General features: G+C 33.4%; 1 protein-coding gene across 1 annotated transcript in view; it reads right to left on the bottom strand.

Annotated features, from left to right (window-relative positions):
* Window positions 1-24847, bottom strand: part of LOC106177984 (uncharacterized) — a 35137-nt gene extending 10290 nt beyond the window's left edge. The window contains exons 1-12 of the mRNA XM_087011604.1: window positions 22664-24847; window positions 21952-22170; window positions 21174-21307; window positions 18386-20053; window positions 17690-17770; window positions 17307-17390; window positions 16765-16832; window positions 16269-16401; window positions 15998-16068; window positions 15140-15230; window positions 11434-11558; window positions 8036-8123 (exon numbers count right to left, since the gene is read on the bottom strand). Of these exons, the coding sequence (XP_086867730.1) occupies window positions 8036-8123; window positions 11434-11558; window positions 15140-15230; window positions 15998-16068; window positions 16269-16401; window positions 16765-16832; window positions 17307-17390; window positions 17690-17770; window positions 18386-19936 (2292 nt within the window). The 5' untranslated portion in view covers window positions 19937-20053; window positions 21174-21307; window positions 21952-22170; window positions 22664-24847. The remainder of the gene's footprint in view (window positions 1-8035; window positions 8124-11433; window positions 11559-15139; window positions 15231-15997; window positions 16069-16268; window positions 16402-16764; window positions 16833-17306; window positions 17391-17689; window positions 17771-18385; window positions 20054-21173; window positions 21308-21951; window positions 22171-22663) is intronic.
* Between the last annotated feature and the right edge of the window lie 155 nt (window positions 24848-25002).

Below are 25002 nucleotides of genomic sequence, written 5' to 3'. Positions count from 1 at the left end.
AAAGGTTAGGATTTGGAACAGGTACTGGTGTGATGTGTCGAATTTTCATCCTTTTTTCTCTCCATCATTTTAAAAGACTTGTTATGTCTTGATTTTTTGTTTGTTTCTTTGTTTGTTTGTTTTACGCTTACATGCATTTAACTTGATTTTTTCACCATGACTATCTTACTGGTTTTAATTCAAACAAAAGGACAACTGCTAATTCAGTTTTGTTTTGTCCTCTCTTTAATCTAAATATCTATTTCTTCCTATGGTGGGGAAAATACAGAGAGAAAAGAAGTTATCCAAAAATAAAAAAGAGACAACATGAAGAAATAAATGAGATATAAGGAAAAAATAATAGGTAAATAATAATGGCATATAAAAGAACGAGAGTACAGGGCAGGAAAAAAATATATATGCCAAAAGATAGCAACATCAATATAAAAAAATTGTAGGTCAGATATTCACATAAGTTTGCTGCTGTTCATTACTCTTCACTGTCTATTACAAGATAAACCTCATACATCCTCTTGATAACTTCCCCACCATATCTTATAAAATTTTCTATTTCTTGATTTTTATCATTTTTAGCTTATGGGGTACAAAGACAATTACTTATGTCTTTCTCTCCTTCACTTATTATTTTGAGTATGCACCACAGAAAAAAATACCATACACTATTGCTAACTGTTGTCTGAATACTTATTTCTTCCAAGTAAGAAGGGGGTGCTTCCAAAGTTGGGGAGGGGGGGGGGCAGTGAGTCACTGCGCCCATCTCTTGATCTGTCATTGATTATCATAGACACACATGGGTCAAAACATGAACCGTTACATAATGGACAAGTCTTTGACATGGAATGACAAGAAGTCCCACAGAATGACAAGATAATGTCAATCTGAATTTAATATACACAGAGCTTGCAATGATATCACCAGTCTGTTGGCTGGCCAGGAGATAAACCAACATTATCACCATGGTGGTAATCTGTGTCACAAACTCAGATGTCCGGCAAGTGGCATGCTGCAGAACTTTGGGGGCCATTCTTAAGTTTTTTTTTTCTTTTGGTTACTGTAGCTTATAGTCTGGCAATTAAGGGAAAGTTAAAAGATTTTTCTTTTATTTATTTTATTCAATTATTTGACATTCCAATAATTTCTGTAGCATAGCCAATAATAGGTAAATGTTACTTTATAAACTTACATACTTTTTATCATTTTCAAAAATTATTCAATCTAACAATAGTTTAAAAAAAATTGAAAAATATATTCCTCAAAGTAAGTGATGAGTTAGATAGATGAAATTAATCAAGCAATGGTTTTCTTTAGACACAAATATAATCATAGCCAAGTTTAAAAAAAATCAAGTTAATAGGACAGAGCCTAACAACTGCATGGCTCGGGGTTTGATCCATTTACAAATGTAACTCATCAAATTTCTGGCCACTCTTTCTGGTAGTGTTTGTGAGTACAATAAGAACCCAGCAAACCCTGAAGGAATGCCATGACTTTGTCAATAAGATTACTGTTAGTCCATCCACCACAGACTATATTAATGACGCAGACACTTGTGTGTGGGATTGTGCCATTGAGCAATTTTCTTAAAGAATTTAGGAGACTGCATGTTTTGATTTTTAATGCAAGGTGTATGATATAAAAAGCTGGTTTTCAGAGCTGATGTTTGCTAACTTTTAAAACTGTGTGTACCAATCCATTAGGCTACGTAATTATTTCTTTTTACAAAATACATTACAGAATCTGATCTTTTTTAATTACAAAAGCACACTATACGATAAATGATAGTCACTTACATTGACAAAAATGAAAAAAATATTTTCATTCACTGTCCTCGTCTCTTTCGCTGAACTACAATGACATTATAAACCATTGTCATTCACTGATACAGTGATGAAATTAATTTTTAACAAGGCAGCAAAGCTGTCAAATGTACAGACAAAAAGCAGGAAATAACTATGCACAAAATAGGCTACTGCCAATTCTGATGCAAAAGTACATAATGTTAAACTGCAAATTCAACATCAAATTTTAACAAGACAGCACTGTTCTGAAATGGGTTTATTTCCATTTTTAACACTTTTTTAACATAAAACAAAATGAACAGTTTACTGCCATTTTTATATGATCAACTAAGAAAATTAATGATATTGGAAAAATATCAATAGAACAGTGTTAAATGTCCAATTTCCTCCATTCTGAGATTCTGAACATAGTGGATTGAATCTGACAAACTGCAATGATATGAGTTTATTTCCATTTTTGACACTTTATTACACAATACACGATAAAAAGTTTACCATCATTTTTACATGATCAACTAACAATGTTGTAAAGATGCAGGAAATGTCAAACAAACACTTTTACGTATCTTATTAGTTTAATAATGAGACTGTTAACATGCCTAAGAACTGAATCTGAGGAAATGTGAAAAAACAGCACACCTTCTAAAATAATGGCACGATTATGCTGATTTACGAACTTAACCTGCATTTTAGTAAAATTGACCCCTCCTGTGACTTTCATGACAATTGGCCCATCTGTTTTTCTTATATTGTGTTTACAGTGTTGCATATATGCTGAAAAATGAAAAAACAGCATAACTACTAAAATAGTGGCCCGATCATGCCGATTTTCAAACTTGATCTGCGTTTTAGTAAGATCGATTACTCCTGTGAGTTTCATGACAACAGGCCTATCGGTTTTCCTTGAAATGTGTTTACAGTGTTGCATATATGCTGAAAAGTGAAAAAACAGCATAACTTCTACAATAATGGCTCGATCATGCTGATTTTCGAATTTGACCTGCATTTTATGAATATTCATCAGCTCTGTAAATATACAGCCAAAAAGTAAAATTGACTTCCACTTATCGTGTTTACAATGAAAGTGCACGGCACCAGTGACAGTGACGGCGACGATAGATGCAGGTGATGGCAATATGTACAGACACATCTGTACATATTTACTGTACTGTTTGAGAACAGTAAGTGACATGGTTTTTCTTAAATGCTCATCATGGGAGCAGTGTCCAAAATAGATTTTTTTCAAATTTTGATGCAATATTACATAATGTTTAACAGCATAATGACCATCAATTTTTAATAATAAAATATTAGCATCATGGATATTCAGAAAATGTGACTAGCAAAGGTCTTCAGGCCCATGGAACTTCAAAGTCACAACTTGAAAATGCCAAAATGTAAACAAGACAGCACTGTTCTGAAATGTTTTTTTTTTTTCATTTTTAACAATTTTTTAAACATAAAACAAAATTAACAGGATACTGCCATTTTTATACGATCAACTAAGAAAATTGATGAGATGGGAAAAATATCAATACAACAGTGTTAAATGTCCAATTTCCTCCATTCTGAGATTCTGAACATAGTGAATGATTGAATCTGACAAACAGCAATGATATGAGTTTGTTTCCATTTTTGAAACTTTATTACACAATACACGATAACAAGTTTACCATCAGTTTTACATAATCAACTAATAATGTTGTAAAGATGCAGAAAATGTCAACCAAACACTTTTACATGTCTTATTAGTTAAACAATGAGACTGTTAACATGCCTAAGAATTGAATCTGAGGAAATGTGAAACAAGACAGCACTGATCTGACATGGGTTTATTTCCATTTTTAACACTTTTTTAACATAAAACAAAATGAACAGTTTACTGCAATTTTTATATGATCAACTAAGATAATTGATGAGATGGGAAAAATATCAATAGAATAGTGTTAAATGTCCAATTTCCTCCATTCTGAGATTCTGAACATAGTGAATGATTGAATCTGACAAACTGCAATGATATGAGTTTATTTCCATTTTTGACACTTTATTACACAATACACGATATTAAGTTTACCATCATTTTTACATAATCAACTAACAATGTTGTAAAGATGCAGGAAATGTCAAACAAACACTTTTATGTATCTTATTAGTAAAATAATAAGACTGTTAACATGCCTAAGAATTGAATCTGAGGAAATGTGAAAAAACATCATAACTTCTAAAATAATGGCCCGATTATGCTGATTTTCGAACTCGACCTGCATTTTAGTAAGATTGACCACTCCTGTGAGTTTAATGGCAATTGGCCTATCGGTTTTTCTTATATTGTGTTTACAGTGTTGCACATATGCTGAAAAAAAGGAAAAAACAGCATAACTAGTAAAATAGTGGCCCGATCATGCCAATTTTCGAACTTGATCTGCGTTTTAGTAAGATTGATTACTCTTGTGAGTTTCATGACAACAGGCCTAACGGTTTTCCTTAAAATGTGTTTACAGGGTTGCATATATGCTGAAAAGTGATAAAACAGCATAACTTCTACAATAATGGCCCGATCATGCTGATTTTCGAACTTGACCTGCGTTTTATGAATATTCATCAGCTCTGTAAATATAAAACCAAAAAATAAAACTGTGTTCCACTTATCGTGTTTACAGTGAAAGTGCACGGCGACGGCATTGCCATCGGCATCGGCATCGGCATCGGCGACGACAGACGCAGGTGATGGCAATATGTACAGACACATCTGTGTCTGTACATAAAAAGGCTGTTACTGGATATTACAACAGATGTGTTAATGATTCCAGGTTATTCTTACAATAAATCTAAATTTAAATCAAAATTTTTCAGTTCCATCAAATGTCAGATCATGTGATAAGACTGAAGTCCTATACATGGGCAATTTAAACAATCTACCTTTTTTTCTTCAAGTATTTCAAACAATGCAATCATTTGTCAATTCATCTGTAAAGTGCCACCCACTAATACACAAGTTATGATGCTAGCCAATCCAGGTTAAAGAAGGATTACAAACAGAAAATTTAATTCCCTTGATAAATGTGCTCTATTGACACCATAATGTGTATCTAATGTGCCTTATCAAGATCACAAAAGCGTTCATGTTCAATATTTTGATTTTTCTGACTTTTGTTTACAATATGTTCTCCATGCGCTTCTACAGTACTGTTATACTGTATACACTGGAGCTCTCATGGGTAAGAAGTTTCAAAGTAACTAAGTACACTAATTTCTTTAAATGTTGAAAATTATTTTATTTGGCTAAAAAACATATTTAAATGTCTTTTTTTTTTTAACTTTGTAAATCACTTTTTTTAATAAATAAATTCCATTTTAGTTGATTACATTTTGTTAAATGAAAAGCTAAAATTAAATCAAGCACTCACCATAAACTAAACTCTCCAGTGTTTAGCCCTGCCACTGATTTTCCTTTATCATCAAATATTTTGTATATGTTATGTGGTTCAACCCTTACTGCAGTGCAAGTATCTTGATAGGGAACCACTTGCAGATTTTTTTTAATAAAACTTTTCTGTAGTTCTTGGTGCATTTACTCTTGCTTGAGGAACAAATAAAAGAACAAAGGCGGAGTCCAGAGATGCTGCTTTACTTCAAGAAATCCACCTGTTTCTAAGTGTTTATAGAACTGATGTAGTTCCTTTCAGCAAATGTCACAGTCCCCTTTCTGGACAAAACAAACAGGACTCCAAGGTAAAAGTGCACAGGTACTCTTTGTTTGATTACAGATTCAAAAGTAAATCTTTTCCTAGCTATTAGTAAAATTTAAATACTGCATCTAGACTACAGTCACATAGTTCTCCCCATGTCCTTACAATTTACACTACATTCACAAAATCCGCAAATATCCTTTTTGTTTGAAGAGCAATCAGTGTTTTTGTCTCCACTTGTATATGGCACTCAGTTGGCTGAATTTCTAATGGAGAACTAGCTAAAAGTTGGGTAAATTTACACAAGGTGTATTGCTGGTAAAATGTGCTAATTCTAGACAATCTATAATATTTGCGTTGATGGAAACATGATCTTTGGAAACCGGGAGTGCACACAACAGGCGGAAGGCACAGACTGATATATCAAGATGGAGATCTTTGGGCTCAGAAGTATATATTGTCTGAGTAAATATTGGTTTGTAAAGAATATAAGTTTGGTGGCATACCCCCTATTTGACTGTCACAGCTTTCTTTCAACAATTGGTTCTCCAGTGAAAATTTCAGCAAAAATTCAATTTCAATCAGCTACACTCATCAAGCTCTTGAAATCCCATTAAGTCTTAGGTTATATATTAATACTCCAAGCATTTAATATACAGTACCTTATGTATAACTGTAGCAACTGCTGGGATGAAATAGTGGATCATTAAGCCTTTGACTTTAAGTATTTTAGGGCAATATACTGTATGGCGAAGAGCGTGTTCAGAGAGAGAGAGAAAATGGGGAGTCAATCGCAATTTAAAAAAAAAACACTCACCTGAATATAAAATTCACCACTATCCATTTCAATTAGTTCAAATAAAACAAACCAAATCAGCACAAATCAGCTAAAATATCCATTGTATGGCTTTTCAGTTCCATTTTTGCCAACTTGAAACATGCATCTCTGTGTCACAAAACTTTTCCACCGTTTTCACATCAACTTCAGAATCAACTCTCAATAATCACTTCTCTTGAAACCTTAACCAGTTTTCTTATTAAATTCAAAATCAACTCTCAATAACAATCTCCTCAAAGGGCATACAGTAACCTTTTCAGCATTATTTACAACACACTTCCTTGCTACACACCTCCCTGTAACTTAACAACACAGTACTAATCCAGTTCAATCTTATTTTACATAATGACCAGCTTTGTATACATTCATAAAAATCTGACTTGAACTAAATCCATTGATTCACCCATAATGATGGAGTCACCTGCATATAAATGTGGAGCAATTAGCGTCACCATAACACTAAAGCACAGTAAGCATAATTTGTTTTCATGCAAAGCTAATCATATTATTTAAGTAAGAATTATTTTTACTGTAGGATTATGTACAGGTAAGACTTTTCACTTAGTAATGATTTTTCCTTTCTTTATAAATTTTAAACTCATTAAATCCTTTTTGAATTTCAGAGCACACTTTAGTAAATGTCTGGGATGTTTAATTTATCTAATTCAAAATGATTATTTTTCATTAAAGAATTCGTCTAAACCCTTTTCTCATCTCTGTAAATCTTTTAACCTACTTGGGTTTCCATATATACTCATACTACTTGAAACCAGCAAATCAAAATTTAATACAACTATTGTGCCTAACTCACCTACGTCAGGTCTGACACCTCATACACATAGTGGAGCAGATGTTATCTTTTGTCAAACAGGTGGTTGGTTTACAGTCTTCGAAAATGTTGCTCTCAGGCCACAGAGAAAAAATGAGCATTTGTTGTTGCAGGAGAAAAGTAGTCTTTTACTACACGTCCGTAGTTTGTAAATATTTATGATGTGGCACAATAGCAAACAATTGTTGTTGTCCTAAAAATTGTAGAAGACTTTACGATATTTTTTTTTTTCAGTTCACATTCTGTTCAGTTTGGATGGAAATGGCATAATATGCATAGAAAACTTTACCTTTGAATAGAGAACAATTATGCTCACTTTGTGAATAAACCTAGTTTGTTATTTTTGGTTTATCTGAACCAAAAGGAAAACATGACCCATGTTTGTTTGTCAAAACTTATTCAAGTGTGCAAAATGCTACAAATAAATGTTGCAGGTGAATTTCTTTGTTTTCTTTTGGTGTTTATTATTTTAACAGCGATGGTGTAGTTGACATTGTTGTGAGTTGAGATTGTGCTCGTCACAACTAGCACACTGCACTGTGCAGTGTTGCTAACTATAGTATACTGTAGTATTCTCAACTTAGACTTGGTATCACAACCCTGTGTTTTTACCTATAAAAGGTCTACTGAAGGATTGATTTTCATTGTGCATTTTTTGACACTTTTTTACTGTCATTCTTGTATCGACTGCTTCATAGATTTTATATATTAAGCAACTGAGTCTGAATTTTTGTGTCATAAAAAACTTCAAGGCGTATTAATATCTGGTAAAATTAAATTGTAGAGGATAAAGTTAGAGAAAATAAAATAAAATAAAAATGTGACATATTTTTATATCCACCCAATATGAAAAAATTTAATATGAAATTGAAACCCTTACCTCTCTGTCCTTCTTCTCCTTTTCATATTTTTCTGTAAATTCTTTTAGTTCCTCTAGTTTGGCAGCAAGAAACTGTCTCTCTTTTTCTCTGTAAAACATAAATTAATCAATTAGTAATTATCTGATTAAACAGCGGTTCTGATGTATATTGACACTGCAAGTATTCAACTCCCTGAAATTAAACAAATACTTAATTTTGTACTTTATATGTGCTCTCTCATTTTAATAAAGGCATGCATCTGTAGCTAATGAACATATTTAGAATTATTAAAATATAATAACTATTTTGAATCATTATTGTGGCATTTCAATTGAGTACACACACACACGTTATCGAAAATATTTATAAATAAAAAATGTATCCATGTGTACAGAAATGCTATGAACATTTCTGACAGTGCAACAGCATATAAAACGAACACTAGATTTTTATATGAAGCTGAAATGAAAATGTATGCTGTACAGGTAGAGAATGATGATAGTGACAGTGATAGTGACAAAAGAAAACAAACCACATGCTATTTAAAATTTCATGCTAATTACTGGCATTATTCTACTCTTTTAATTTCGTCATATTTTTTTATCCTAAAACTGTTTGAAACCCACAAAATTTTGTCTTCATCTTTCCATACCACTGGTTTACATGTAACAAACAAAAAGAGAGATGTTAACAGCAGAGGCAATTTTGGAAAATAATTATTTTTCACTGCCAGCTTCACATTTTCAAATAGTTTTCCTCCTTAAGACAGGGCTAGATGAAAACAAAATCACAATCAATGATTATGATTTTTCTAAATTAAATCAAATTTCACATACTGTTAAGTTCAATTAAAACAGTCAGTCAAAACACCCAAATTTTATTAACACAAATGTAACATGCCTTTTTTTTTTTTTTTTTTTTTCGGATCATTCAATAACTGAAAATAGGGACATTTGCACTTGTGAAGCAAAAATTTTCCATAAAGGTTTCAGAATGCAATGTGTAATAGTCCTCCATCAAACATTTGGTCCTTACCATCTGCTGATGGAAATTATAAAAAAAAAGTTAAGTTTTTATAGCAAATAATTTGAAACAGAGCTGCTGAAATTTTACAATAATTGATAAAATATCACCTTTCTTCCTCCCTCTTTTTGTTTATAATCTTCTGGACAGTATTGGTCAAAGATGTTGTCCTTCTGCCATTAATATTCCATTTACTGACTGTTCCACTGACCCCAGTGTGGACTGACCCACCACCTCTTGGGGACAGTCGTACAATGTCACGTAGACTAGTTCTATGTTGAGACATATTACCATTTATTCAATAAAACTGCATTTATCTGCCTTTGCATGTACTCGTGCAGGCCCTATTGTGTGTGTCCTTATTAGTGAGAGTCATCAAGGTTCAGATACATTCCCTCTTCCTCAACAATTTCACTGTCATCATTCAATTAATATTTTCAATTTGTAGTAAAATAATCTTGCATCTTCATAATTTCAATCCAGTGTGCCTGATGACTTGTTCAGCAAAATACAAATTCCACCAGAAGTTCACCATTGCTTGAAGATGAAGTGTTATAAAAAATCCCTTTCTACTAATTTTTTTTTCAAACAGCCATGTCCATTCTTCTAAATTCCCTGGTCACAAGTCTTGATCCTTAAGTTTTAGGTCAATAAAAATATCGTTTCAATATTAAATGTCCTAAACGCTATTCATCTTAGCACCCTCAGTAACAAATGTGTATGTTTGACTTTCCCTGTTGAATGTGACCTCGTAATACCGAGCAACTAAGCTTTTTAATCGGCCAATGAACACTTTCATGCCAGGGGGGACACACCACTTTGAGCTAGGTCCTCTGCATTGCCCCTTTGTAAATAATGTAGAATTGATATAGATCTAGGTTGACCTTTTAGACATTTTTATCATTTTCAGACTTTTTTGGTCTAATAAAAGCAAACTATATTAAAGTGAGTTTGTAAACAATATTTATATATATTTTATTTTTTCATTACAAAATACAGTATTGAAATTAAACATGTTGAGATCTTCTAAATTTTTTTGTACTGAGCCCCACTCTGACCTATGATTACAAGTTCCACCCCTACTGGCCGATTGAGGCAGTCTTCTGGGTCTTCCAGAAGATGGTCAGATTTTCAAGTTTACGATTATCTAATTTTTTCTGTTGGAAGACGGTCAAAAATGGAGGATGGATCAACAAAGATCATTTGGAAGACTGTCAAAAAATAGCTCTGGATCCAACCATGACCCCTCCCTTCCTCCCTTAATTATTATTCTTGGGTTCAGCCTCTCTGGTAAACCACAACCACCCCTCCTTCCCCACCCCAGGGTTCAGCCTCTCTGGTAAACCACACCCACCCCTCCCTCCCCACCCCAGGGTTCAGCCTCTCTGGTAAACCACACCCACCCCTCCCCCCCCACCCCAGGGTTCAGCCTCTCTGGTAAACCACACCCACCCCTCCCTCCCCACCCCAGGGTTCAGCCTCTCTGGTAAACCACACCCACCCCTCCCTCCCCACCCCAGGGTTCAGCCTCTCTGGTAAACATATCTCTCCACTGTGTCAGGTTACCCAGGAAAAGTCAGCGTCCTATACTGGGTGAAGTGCTCTGTTGACAGGGCCATGCAATGCCACTTGATCTCTCTTTGATCCCCGTAAATACTCAGTATAATCCCGTGAAGCTGTACAAAGAGTTGGCCATTTACTGTCACTTTATGCCCTGTTGACGCAATTGACTATAAGGTCCTCAAGATATCCTCAACAAAGTTTGAAAATGTGTGACCATGTACCTGCACTGTTGTCCATAAATCTTGAACTAATCCCAAATTGAAGTATCTTTTCCTCCCAAGTTTAATATAAAACTAAATGCAGTAAATTATGCTTCTTTAAATATATTCTGATAATAATATAATACCTCATTGCTGTAAAACTGAGTTTTAAATAATTCTAGGTTGTTTACTTAGCTAAAATTCTGTAGTGTTGAAGGCGCACCTAAAAGGCAAAGATCAATAAACTGTCCACTCTCGCTGCTCAAGGGACAAGCACTTTTTGACAGCCCTGTTTGCTGATGTCATTGAGATGTCAACTTTTTCACCATTCCTACATATTTTTAGATGATGAATCTCTTATCTGTGTACACAGTTTCCCTGGCTTCTGAATGTTTTCATTGGTAACCTTCAACTATTTAAAATTACTTACATTTGGTAATTACTGCTTACAAAGAAACACACACACAAACACATGCGCGCGCGTGCACACACACACACACACACACACACTCTCTCTCTCTTGCTAGAGTTTCTTCTAGCTGCTGTGGTTGAGCATGTATAATGTCACACACAAGTACACCAACACATGCATGCACACACACACTCACACACACACACACACACTCTCTTACCTCTCTTCAAGCTGTTGTTGTTGAGCACGTATAACATGGGCAGGGGGTGTTTTCTTGGCCTGTCCAGTTTTCTTGTTGAACCAAAAACTTCCTGCTCTCGGGCTGGACATCATGCACCAGTCATTCTAGAAGAGAGAAAAAACATTTCTCCAACAGCTATTATTGTCTTCACATTAACTGCAATTCATAAGTTTCTCTAAGTTCCTGCTCTTAAATTTTCTTATTTTTGCACTTAAAAACAATTCAATACCTTCAATGTTTTTCGGTGCCAGTCTTAAAAAACAATTTGTGTTCATCATTCATAATCAATCAACTTACATGTACAATACTAGTACATCAACATATAATGCTGGTTTTTAAAAAATCTGTAAAAATATCTGTTTCAGAAAATTAATATGAAGTTTTTCCTTCCAGATGTCCTTCTCATGGTTATAAGTTAAAATGCTTGGCGCAATGACCCATCTCCCACATGTCACTGACATCTCTGACGTCTCCAACAGTTCATCATTGTGACAAACTTATTGTCCAAAACCAAAACAGCAAGCTGCACTCAGTTAAGTAAATGCCAATCCACTAATTGACTTGCAATCAAGAGAAAACTGATACGAAAATATATTATCTGGTTTTGTTGACAGAGCCAAGTTTATCCTATTGAAGTGAATCTGTGTTTACACAAATGGGTTAATATCAAGTTGATTGTACCAGCATCTAGTTGTCCTCTCTTTCTTGTTTGACAGCAGAAAAAGAAATAGCTGTCATATTTTTGTCTTCCTTTGCTTCACTTAAGAGGTTAATGGTCTTTTTTCTGGTTAGTAATCATCCAGTGTGCAATTCAGATATGATTAGTTATACAATGTAGATCAGTCGAAACCTTAAAGAAATCACCAGACATGTCAATATGGAATTAAAGTACATCTGCTTCCCACATGCTTTATCTTTTAATTTTCAATGGTTGTATCACATGGAAAAAAGCAGAAAAATATCCCTTATAGGTATATGGTTTTTCTTCATATTTTCCTTTTTGTTACTTATCCTCTAACTTAACTTATGATCAGGTAGTAGGCTTAATATATTATTATCTTTTTTACTGATTCAAGGTGACACAGTAACTTTCCACAAACATTCTACTTGATAGAAGTATTGACTAAGCCAAAAAATATTTTGAAATAACATAATTGTCACATGTATTTTGTCTTCTAAATCTCAGAAACTTATATGTACAACTTGATAAGAACTAAGATCTAATAAACGTATATTAGATCTTAGTTAAGAATGAACTTTTAACTGCATGAGTTCTGATGCATAGCCCAGTCAACTGGAAAATGATGTATTTAATTGTTTGGGCAGCATGTTGTCCCTGAGGGGATAAACATATGTACTCTGTTAGATTGTTTCTCCTAGGGGACTGGTCTTGAAGATTAGAGAATTTTTTAAGGTAGCAAGCATTGTTCACTTTTTTTTTCATGAAACTAATTGTACTTGAAGTTTGCAAATAATAAATAAATAAATAAACAAATTAGTAAAGTTCAAGTAGCCTAGGTCCAGGTACATTATTCTGAACAACATTCATGCAAGAACAGTTAAATATACTTTGGATTTATGACTATTAATGCACGTCAAAGTTAAACAAACTCATACATCCCTTCATTTCTTCTTAAAGAAATAAACTAATGTATCAAATCAAAATTATATTGTCAGCATTATTTCTAGAAAAAAATGCTTAGCCAGTAGTTATTTTTCTAAAAGGCAATAAGATCATCTTTATGTAGATCACCTATTAATTATACACCACACTTCAAAGTGGCAGCTTCCCAATTTTGTTTCTTAGTCACTTCCACTTACTGTTTAGGTGCTATTCTTCTTTTAGAACTTGACTGTCTGCTATCCTACTGAATGTCTCCACATTTCTCTCACTGTTCACTGCCAGCCAATCTTGAGAGAATGATGTTCTTTTTGGAGCTTTTTGGAGGGCACTGATACTTTTGTGAGTAAATACATTCAAATGCATCTGCTCTTTTCTGGTCTAAAACTTATTGTCAGTTTAGTTTTTTCAAGGATAAAAAGTCAACCAATTGGTATCACAGAGGGGGAGGGCAGCTTGAAGACTGAGACCTTTAAAATGTGTTTAGATGGTATTTTAATCTTGAAGTAATTTTTCTTTTCAGTAGCTTTATTTGTTAACCGTAATCAAAAGTGTTATGAATGTCAAAATGTGTAAATCTAGAGTTTTGGATTGAAGGAAGCCTCACTTAACCACCATGATTTAGTAGATGAAACAGTCCTTTAAGATGTCACTGCTTACAATATCAGCCAAAAATGCCAAGTTTGTATTCGATTGCAATACGACAAAGCCCCTGCATTATCAAACACATTTGTGTAACTCTCCAGGGAGAGAATTATCCAACAGACATGAAAAATCAATGGCTCAACAATATTTTTGACAAACTGGCTGCAAAAATGGTCTCAGTTCGTTTCATTTGAAGTAAATATGAGCATTTCTATCAGTGAAATACCCGGGGTTTGTCTGTCTGGTAACAGATTCAAACCGAAGTAAATATGATAAAAGTAATTCTGAAGCAGTTGTTTGAAGTCCATTAGTCAAGAGCTGATCATCCAACATCCTCATGCTACATGCAGTCTCTATAAAATACTACAATTGCCAGACTTGCAACTAACTTTTTTAATTGATCTCAACTTTTTTTTTTTTTTTTTTGGAAAAAAAATTCAGTTTAGAATTATCTCTTTTTATACCCCATTGTCCAAATGTTTAGTTACTGTGTTATACATGCATCAAAGCTTTTTATCTGTGTTAAAAAGCAAATGAATGGGTGTCAGAAGTGTTTACTGCAAATTATAGTGTAAATTTTATTGCATCACAGCTGTAAAATAATATGAAATGAACATATAAAAACATAGGCAGATTTAAGTGCAAAAATGCACAACATAAATTATGATAAAATCATTTTTATATTTTTATGAGTGTCTTCCAGTTTATATCATTTCATCAAGACAATATACTGACAGTGCGCAGTTCAATATCTGGCATTAAAATGGATAAAAGGAACACTTGGATATTCATAATAACATAAGCCAAGAATAAGAAAACCCTATAAAAACACTTCCTGTGCTGATTTTACCCTTCTATAAATCATCCATGTCATCTAGTGCACTTTAAACAGTGTATACATATCTACCTTCATAACGTTGACTAATAAATAACACAGCACACACCCAAATAGTCCTCAAACAGACCAAAGTTGGGTTTCCATTGAGGTTTGACCTATCTCAGTAGGATTCATCTAAGCAGCTCATCTGATTATGAATAGCTCACCTTAGACAAAAAAACCTAATCCCTCTGTTGTGCCACCTACTAATTAATCTAATAGAGTAACTCAAGTGCCTTTGCATAGTCTCCTACTAAATAATGTACAACGTACCATAATAGTAAGAGTCACTCTACTAAAACAAAACTGTATGGTAAGGCAACTTAGGTATTCTTCTCAATGCAGAACAACTGATGTAATCTAGCTTACATGATAACTGCAGGGCTACCTACAATTATTTCTTTTAAAAATTGGTTATTGTAAATCATACTATTAATGAAAGAAAAACTGTGAAAAACAAATAAAAATCAGTAGTCTGTTGAATATGTCAAGCTCAATTAATGTTGAAGGTTATGACTGAAGAAGAACACCAAAGAACTCACCGCTCCTTCTTCACGGGCTCGATAGATCATACAGATCAGTTGTTTAGCAACAGGAATAAACTCTTCATGACTGACTCTGACTCGCTTTGAGCTAGAAAAAATTAATAAACAAAATTTAAGATAATCAGTTAAGAATGATTTGGTGAAAACCTGAAACAAAAATTATTTTGCATGTAGAGTAGGTATCAAAAGTGTCAACTGTTGATATAAATTATTGTCACTGTGATATAATTAAGAGATAAAAAAAGGTCATTCAAAGATATTAGGTTTTACAAAAAATTGAAATCATATGGTTGGTATGACATTGTATTTGGTGTGACAGTGTGCTGGTAATTGCATTGTTATATAATTACAGTTTGTTAGATGTGGTATTGAGCTTGGTGTGACATTGTGTTAGGTGAGACAGTGTGCTGGTGTGATGTGTTAGGTGTATCCCCTTACGAAAATTTCCTATAGGATCCTATAGGAAATCTTATAGGAATTTCTATAGGAACCTATAGGAAATCCTATGCTAATTCATATAGGGAATTTTTATAAGGCCGGGTTGAATGAAAAATAATGAATCTGGTTTAAATATCAGTATATGATTTTGATTTTTAATTTATGTTCAGACCATTACAAAAATTCCTATAGGGTCCTATAGGAAATCTTATAGGAATTTCTATAGGAACCTATAGGAAATCCTTTGCTAATTCATACAGGGAATTTTTATAAGGGCGGGTTGAATAAAAATATTGAATCTAGTCTAAATATCAGTATATAATTTTAATTTTTAATTTATGTTCAGATCACTGTGTTAAATAACATCATATTGTGTGTGGCATTGTGTAATTTAAAAACAAAGTATTATAAACTCACCCAAAAATCTTTGTAATTTCCTTGAGATCTTCATCAGTAAGTCTGAGACTGAATGCAATGGAGCGTAGCACCTGTGAGTAAAAAATGGAAAAAAATCAAAGATAAAAAGTTTGCTTATTTTTAATGACATTAAACCATTTTGAAAAGAAAAATGCTTTAAAAAATACCCACTGATTAAAATGCAGAAAATTGTTAACACAATTAATTTATGTCAAATTTTACCTAACACACTTTTAATCCACAATACAGCACAGTAGACTGTAATACTTACAGTGAAGAAATCCTTCGCTCCAACTTGACCAGTATGTCTTCTGTCCACTCTGGCCAGGGCAGCACGTACAGCATCAGCAAACAGGTCATCTGCAAAGTGCAGGTCCAGTACATAGTCCTCAGGGATAATATAGCTGTAGCGAAGAATGCAGAATGGTTATTGTTATGTGTGATGTAATAAAGTCTATTAGGTTAACACACACACACAAACAAACACACACACACACACACACACACACACACACACACACACACACACGCACACACAGATGTTTTATCCAGAGTGATTGAGTTTAAGGGAAACTAATATCTATTATCAGTTAGGATGTTTCAAATCAAATCAAATCAAAATTTTACAAAACTTTTATTTTTAAAAATAAATCCCTGTAGACTTATTTTGAAATATGAAAGTCTAATGAAAATACAATAAGCATAGAGGCCTGCTTATTAATTAAAAGTTCATAAATGGTGTGAAATCTGGGTGGTACATGTATTACCTGGCTTCTCCTGTAACTCTGTTGAAATACAGGGTGTGTTCTCCCAGGTCCAGCTCAACCCAATGGCTCTGGAGGTAAATAAAGATTGCAGAATAAAATAAATAAATATTTTGATCATATTTACATCTTCTGGTATCTAATAATATAATTAAATTCTGAATATTTTTCTAAAATATTTTCCTTTTTTTTTTCAATATCTTAAATTGTTAAACTGATTAAACTAATAAAAACATTTGTGTTCAAAGTACTAGTACATGTAACTTTCTTATTATATTAGAAACAATAATCCTCCCCAACAGTATACTGGTACATTATGTAACTCTGTGCTTGATCTTAAATTTCATTTTCAAAAGCTAAGCACATAAAATATTTTTATAGCATGACATGTTTTCATGCAACCTTTCCTTCATTCCTTGAATAAATTTGTACTCTAAACAACACTTCACTTTAAATTCCAATACTTCACTTCATTATCCAACACAATTGAAACCATAATAGCAGTGTTCAACCACGTCACACCTATCACAATGTTCACCTCTCACCTTCACTTGCTGGTCCCGTCCATAGATCACTTTCATAGCTTCCACTGCCAGTGGTCTGAAATCTTCAAATGTGACGTTTCCTTCCTGAAATAGCCACAAATTGATATGAACTTTAAAATTATACGAACTTCTAAAAAAAAAGGAGAAAAATTCTGCATTATTAAAGACAAGTTGCAGGAGTTACTTAATCCATTCAACAATTTTTCAGTTTAGGCATTGAATAATCAAACTGACTGCCTACATAAATTATTATATATATATATATTGCATCTTCTTACATCCACATTTTATCTTATATATATATATCAAATATGGGAAAGTTAATAATAAATATGTATACAACAACAGCAGCAATCATTTTATTGCATATTTTATTACATAACCTTTTTACTGTCCAGTGATCTTGTCATCTTCTTTACATCATCCCACTTTATATCTATGTCTAAGGTAGGAGATTTCAACAGCTAACAGCACAAAAAAAAACATATAGGCATTAAATAATTTTTTCATTCACCATCTCTTTTGATGCCTTTCATAGCATTTAGTCTCAAAACAAATAAGTCAGGGACTTTCAGCTGAAAATACTTGGAAATAAAAATTGAATTGAACTTTACTTAAATCAATAATGGAAAGCTCAAATTGAATAAATAAAAGTATTCTTTTAATATTTCTGTCGAATTAATACATCAGCATTCCAGTCACTGCAAACAAATTTTATCTTCATCGTAAGATTATCACAATCAACTTAACATGCAAAAAGTGTTTAGTTTGAACAACAGATTATATGTAAAATTATTGAAAGCAGTAATTTTTTGTCCTATAAAGCAAATTGTATATCCCTAACAATATTTTGTTTGTAAGTCCCAAATTATTGAATTTGAAAATTTATAATGTACTAACAGAGGTTGGTTTAAATTCAGATATTAATTTCTTTCAGGTAAGAAGTTAAAAAATGTTGAAAAGGGATAAAAAATATATCTCAAAATACTGAATCAATGTTTGAAATATGAAATTCATCATAAAATTAATTATCAAAATAATAGGTGTTTGAATTGAAATTATGGTAATTGTATACTTACCTCCTCTAATTCGGCAGCATTCAAGCTCCCATTACTATTCAAATCGGCCTTGTCAAATATTGTGAGCAAGATATCCTTCAGGGGATCCTCCAGGACCTCCGGAGGTAGATCCACGGGTTTACGCACTCGTAAACTGGGGAGATAAGCAAACACGTCAATTTTTTCCTTGATTACAGCAGCAGGTTGAGCACTATTAAGTGTTGTAGTTATTGCTGTTGCTGTTGATGTTGTTACTGCAATTGGTGGAATTGCAACTGTTGATTCTGTTGTTGTAATCACTGTCACAGATTGATTGACATCATTTTCTGGAAGGGTTACACACTCAAAATTTGCATCAGGTATCTTACTATTTTCTATTTCATTTCCTCCAGCTGGTAATTTCAAATTGTCCTCATTTTTTCTGATTTCAGATACATCATCCACTTGTTGGCAAATTTCTGGGCATTCTTCAGTCTGCTTAAGAAGTTGCTTTCTTGCCTTTCTCTTTTTTCTCTTCTCTTTTAGCAACTCCATGTTGGGCAGTTTACTGCCGTGGTGATCATGTGAACAGCCGGTCCTTTCTGGTGATGCCAGTTGGTCAATTCGGGTCATTTTAGTGCCTCTACTCTTATCAGGTAGTTCAAAATATTCTTCATGCAAAGTTTCAGAACAGTCAAATGATTTTGCAGGTTCAGATCCTGAGATCCATGCATCATCCCTTTCATCTGGACATGGCTTACTTTGGTTGTCATGGTAATTTTCATGGCTAACCTGGCTTTGATTGTCATGGTGATTTTCGTGGATGCTGTGAAAATTGCCTGAGGTTGAAATTTCAGTATTTTGTTGCATGGTGGAAATTTTCTTTTGGTTGTCATGGCAACTAGAGAGCTCTGTTTCATATTTTTCCTCTTTGTTTTCCACTGATGATTCTGAAATAATTTCATTTCTATCCTGAGAAATGAACTGTTCAGTTTGTTGGTGAGGAATTATATGTTCACTTTCACTTTCCATGTAAAATTCTTCATTGTCACCATTGCTAGGCAACATGTCATGGTTACTAAGGCAAGCACCATCAGTACTGTCATTGAGATAAAGGCTACCGTTGCTAGGAATATTTGCTGCACATCCCTCCTCCTGCACTTGTGTAACTGGATCCTGGGCAGAAATTTGTTCATTACTTATGGCTGTTTGACTTAATTCATTGTCATCTTTATCATTCTGTTTATGAACATCTTCATCACCTTCCCAATCCTCATCTTCATCAGCAGTATAATCACCATCCATGCTATCCCTACACTCATTTCCCATTCTGTTCCTAACATCTTTTATCTTTTCACTGTCATTTTGGTTGTCATGCACAGACCGAGTATTCACTTTGTCCTCAAATGAAAATGAACTGTCATCATCCCCTTCCTCTGGGTCTCTTTTTTCTGTCCTTTCATTTACTAAACTCTCTTCAAGGTGTCCACCCTCAGGAACTCGATGGTTATACTTTGTGTCAAAAGGTGGTGTCGAGCAGGTAACTGATATTTCTTTTTCCGGCTGATTGTTATATTCTTCTTCTTCTTCCATATTTGATAAACCCGTTTTTAAAAAGACCAGTAGAAAGGCTTCAGCTAGATGTAGATCCAACTACTTGCACTGTAAATCACCTCCATGATTATTACACGCTGGTCACTTTAAAACTGTCTGAAAATAAAAAAAAAAAGAATTATATTTTCGCTAATCTAAAAAACCATAAACACAGATTTTCAGATTCAAACAACTTGATTACCCAAATGCAAACAGTTTTATGGCTTCAGTGAGATGCAGCTTATATCCAGGTTAATAAAAAGTATTTTTTTTTTCCACAATAAAAAGTGCCCAGCAACCACAAACTCTTCCATAATTTATTTCATTTTCACAACTGCTAAATCAGTATTGCTGCACACGACAGCTACTCCATCACAGGGACTTCCTTATTACTGCCTAGATGATATATTGTTCATACGAGTAAATATTGTTGCTGAATTCAACAACTGTTTTAGATCAGTGGTTCACACCAGCTTAGCTTTTCTATAATTCTAAAATAAAATATTCATGAACACTGGTAAATCTTGACAATTAAAGCATTCTTTTTTTTCTCAATATTAGAATAGGGAGATTACGGCTGATGTAGCTACCGTTATAAAGAGGGCTTTGTAATTTATGACACTGGATATTGCCTCTGATCTTAATGGGTGATAGGAAACTGAGATATCTGAGATAAATCAATTTTTCATACAAACAATGTCCTGGCCATGGAGTGCAGGCTTTGTGTGAATTCTCTAATTACAATTACAGTTTGAGATAAACTGGGTCTCAGATTGCTGTAATGGTTGATGTTGATGAATAATGCTATCAGTCTTTATACACATCTATTGACAAATACTTCATTCAGAAACAGATTTTGAAAATTTGTGTCTATACGAAGATCGTTTCAATTTCCTATTCTTCGCAGTTAATTAAAATAACAGAGCTGGTGTGAAAATTGATCAGATGCAATTGCACTGCAGATCAACCACTCATTAAATTCATTACTATTCAGAAAAATTGTGAATACTAAAAAGAGCCTAAATGATTTTAATTGCAAATAATTTAAAATGTTTTCAATATTATGTTATATAGATAAGGTTAACTGTATAAATGATTTAAATATTATTCATATTTCAATCAATTTCACTTTAAGAATTCACTGTCAAACATGCACAGTGACACAAACACAGACACACACAAAAATAAAAAATCCACACACTAATCCAGATAAAACATCCTCCGTGCTACACCTTACCTTTCCTTATCCCGCAGTATCACTTCCACCCAATCCTGTTCTCACTTTTATGGCAGTAAACTTTCCAGCATGTCTTCCATAACAAAACCCTTCCGTCGCAGTTGTTAAGGTTTAAATCAGCCGCATACTAACAGCTGAGAACATAAGTAAATAGAGATAATGCCACGGACAATGCTGAAAATGCTTCATACACTTTCACACAATCTATTTAAATCTTAGACTAAATATTAATATTCCAAAGTGATTTTCAGTCATGCACTCAATGTGGCTCCACGAGATGGAAGAAAAGTGCACTTGAGAAAGTTTGTGGGTATACACAGGGTCTTTTTGTAAATACTTATATTTGTTTTTATTCAATGCACTTGACAAAATACTGGTAGTGCCGAAGATGCTGATTTGTATTCATTGTTCAACTCTGCCTTCTTTAAGTGCTTGAAATGTTTAATAATGCTATCGACGAGGAGGCACTTGACAAAACATTTCTAAGGAATCCAGAACCGTGTAGAAAAGGGACTTATATTGTTTTTTCTTTCCATTCCTCAATGCATTACAATTTTTAATATTGACAACTATAAAAAAAAAAATTCAAGGCACTTTATACACCAAATTTCACTTCATTTTTCACCAATGCAAGTACACAGCCTTTTATAAAATATTTTCTTATTCCATATTTCTTCAATCTCTCAGAAAAAAGAAAGATTTGTGTGATCCAAACCATGATCTTAAGAAATATTTTAATTCAATTAAAAATGTCATAAGACAAAAAAGAATTGCTTACATCTCGTTCCATTATTCAGGCTATTTTCAGCAGACTTGGAATTCTGTTATCCAGGCTTTGTCATTTGATTAATGAACCTTCTCACGTTAAAGTTATATGATGCCTAGTATGTCTGATAGTATCATACAGACATACAGGTACTTATAGTCCTTTTCTTAGATGTCTGGTCATGTCTTACTGACTGCAGTCTTATAATTACCAAAGTTGCTACTGTACAGCCTGAAAAATTAAAAAGCACTGCAAACAATTTATGCGAAGCCCAAACAGTTCTGTAAAACTTAGCAAACCGATAACACTCAGTGGCACAATGTTTCTTTATGGAATAAAGGAAAATACAAATGCTAGTAGTCTATGGATATTTCCATCACACAGAACAACTAATGGGAAAGTCAACTTCCTATCAATGATCAAATGACCTAGTCAGCAAATAAACTGGTTGTTGCTAAAGGGTCTTGTTTTAAATATCAATTGATAATGACTGTGACTCAAAGGATTATGTTGAAAATCTTTTTTTTTTTTTTTTAATTTAATTTGAACAATTTTGGGAACTACTGAACTAAATTATCAAAACCACCATATCTTCTTTTTGAAAAACTGACTTTTTTTTAATTAGGAAAACAGACTTCAGGTATGTATTCCCAAACAATAGAAAAGAACATATTTTTCTGAACTATATAATTTAAATAAGTCAAAAATGTAAAATGATACTTACCAAACACTGCCATTACTGAAAAGGGTGTTACACAAATGTACATGTTTGAGTGGTGCCAGTATTGTCACCATAATTCCCCACAGAACTGACAAAGACTTATTCCAGAGGTGCTGCAGCTATAAATAACACCTAATGGTTCCCTATCCACAATATTTGATAACAGTTACTTTTTTAACATCCCAAAATTGCTTACCCTGAACATAATGCAGTCAGAAAACAAGGACTCTTTTCTTAAAAAGTTGGCACATATATAGCAGTTAAAAGCCACATGATTCTTAATATTATAAACTGTGTAGACACAGGTCTGCCTTTTCTGAATGATTTAATCTTTCTTGGGGACATATCAGCAAGTTAATATCAGATTTTGTTGATTTACACTTGGGTTACGGACAAATATTACAGCCAGCATGGAAAATGGTTCCTAAGGATTTTGAACCTGCAGCCATTCTGCAATACAATATTAGGCAATGCATTAAGGGTTCGTTCACATAAAAAATGTATTTTCTAAAAATCTAAAAATCTATTGGCAGTATCTTGTGAACACGGTCTGTGCCCCGAATACCCCACGGCGTAATAACTGGCAGCGCGAGCCAGTTACTTCCAAAGCTGTAATTAATTCTCGGCTGCGCTCGGAGACATTCTGACACCTTGACGCATGCTCAGTAGTATCTCTAAGCTGTGGAGTTCATCAGTTTAGTTGTGACGACTCAAGCATACAGACGTGTAATATGGCTAGTGGTAGTGCTTGTTGTTGCACAAAATCGACAAACACATTTTTCAAAGCAACCAAATAACATTTGTAGCTGTAACAAGATTTATTTATCTTAACCTTTGCCAAAAAGTATTAAATTATTATAAGCTTTCTAATGCAAACTTCACTTCTCTAGTAATTTCATGCCACGCTGTACTTTTCACTGTATTCTTGCAAAATAACATATGACAAAATGTGCACCACACCCCCTACATACACCAAAAGCCTTCAGTTATACAAAATAATATAAAGAACTTCAATTTTTATGTGCAAGTTTTAATCTATTCAAGCATAATATGTAAAAGGCTATTGTAACTAATACGTGTATCATTGTCGAGATCGAAAATGACATACTGGAAATTAGGGAAAAAGGCTGTTAACTTGGCTTTAGAAAAAAAATAGGAGGCAAGCATAGCCTGAGTATTTGCAGTTTAAAAAAATGCCAAATATCAACTTCTGCAAAAATAAACTCTGTGCAAGTTATTAATTGAAAATGCCTTCTTTTCACAGCACTGCAGTTTTCAGTTCTTCACCTAACTAAAAAGTGACTTTTGTCACGTAAGTCCCATAAGCAGGGACAAGACCCTTTGGCTCCCAAAAAGTCAGAATTCTGCTGATAAACAGAAAAATCTCAAACTGTTGTAAGCATCAACAGCACCCAAAAAGTTGGAAATCCCCTCGAAAGTTGGAAAAATCTCATCCCTGCACAAGTCATACACATCCAGATCCTTTAATCCTGGATCTATATTTACAACTTTCCATGTGCTTCACCTAATGAACACTGTTTGCACACCAAACCATCAATATAACTGACCTTTCAAGAATGCCAGAATGTTACACATAAACATATATAATTTATTACTTTGAACCATAAAATTAACAAGTTATTAAATTTAATACACAATTTTTACAAATATTGACTTCCAAAACACAAGGTTCAAACATGCTCTGAAAAAATTTCCAAATAAATTGTCAAAAGTATCATAAATATGTTCGACTGAGGGGCAAATACAAACAGTTTTAAGAACTGAAAGACAAGATTTCTATCATGATCTAAAGTGATATCTTTGCTATCTAAAATCTGTAAATTCCAAATAAGTTTTTCACATCAACAATCCATCATAATTTGACATTCCAAACAAAAAACACCAAACAAAACAAAAACATTATGGCACAAAAACTGTTTATCATATGGTTTCTCATCTTACATTAAATATATTTTCCTATACATGTAATAATTACAGTTAGCTGACTTTTACATCATATTAGAGATGTATTGCAATGATATAAGACTATAGATGAATTCAGCTACAAGGGGGTATACAGTCAGCTGACAACAAGTCCATGTATCCGCGACAATATTTACAGTATTTCATGTTTCATGTCCATGTTTTGGCAGCACGGACTTTTTTACCCAAAATCCTTCCAAAGTGAAATGACAATTGAAGCAGTTCATGAAGCATAAAAGTTTGCCACTGCAAAAATTAAAATAAAAAAAAAAATAATAATAATAAAAAGAATGAGACAATTGACTTTTGCAGATATGAAACTACTTAAATTGTGTTCCGCTCTGAATCCCTGAAATCTC

The sequence above is a fragment of the Lingula anatina genome, chromosome 4 (assembly GCF_051362555.1).
Source record: "Lingula anatina isolate TDL-2025a chromosome 4, LinAna3.0, whole genome shotgun sequence".
NCBI classification, from domain to species: domain Eukaryota; kingdom Metazoa; phylum Brachiopoda; class Lingulata; order Lingulida; family Lingulidae; genus Lingula; species Lingula anatina.
This window is presented reverse-complemented; position numbering and strand designations above follow the sequence as displayed.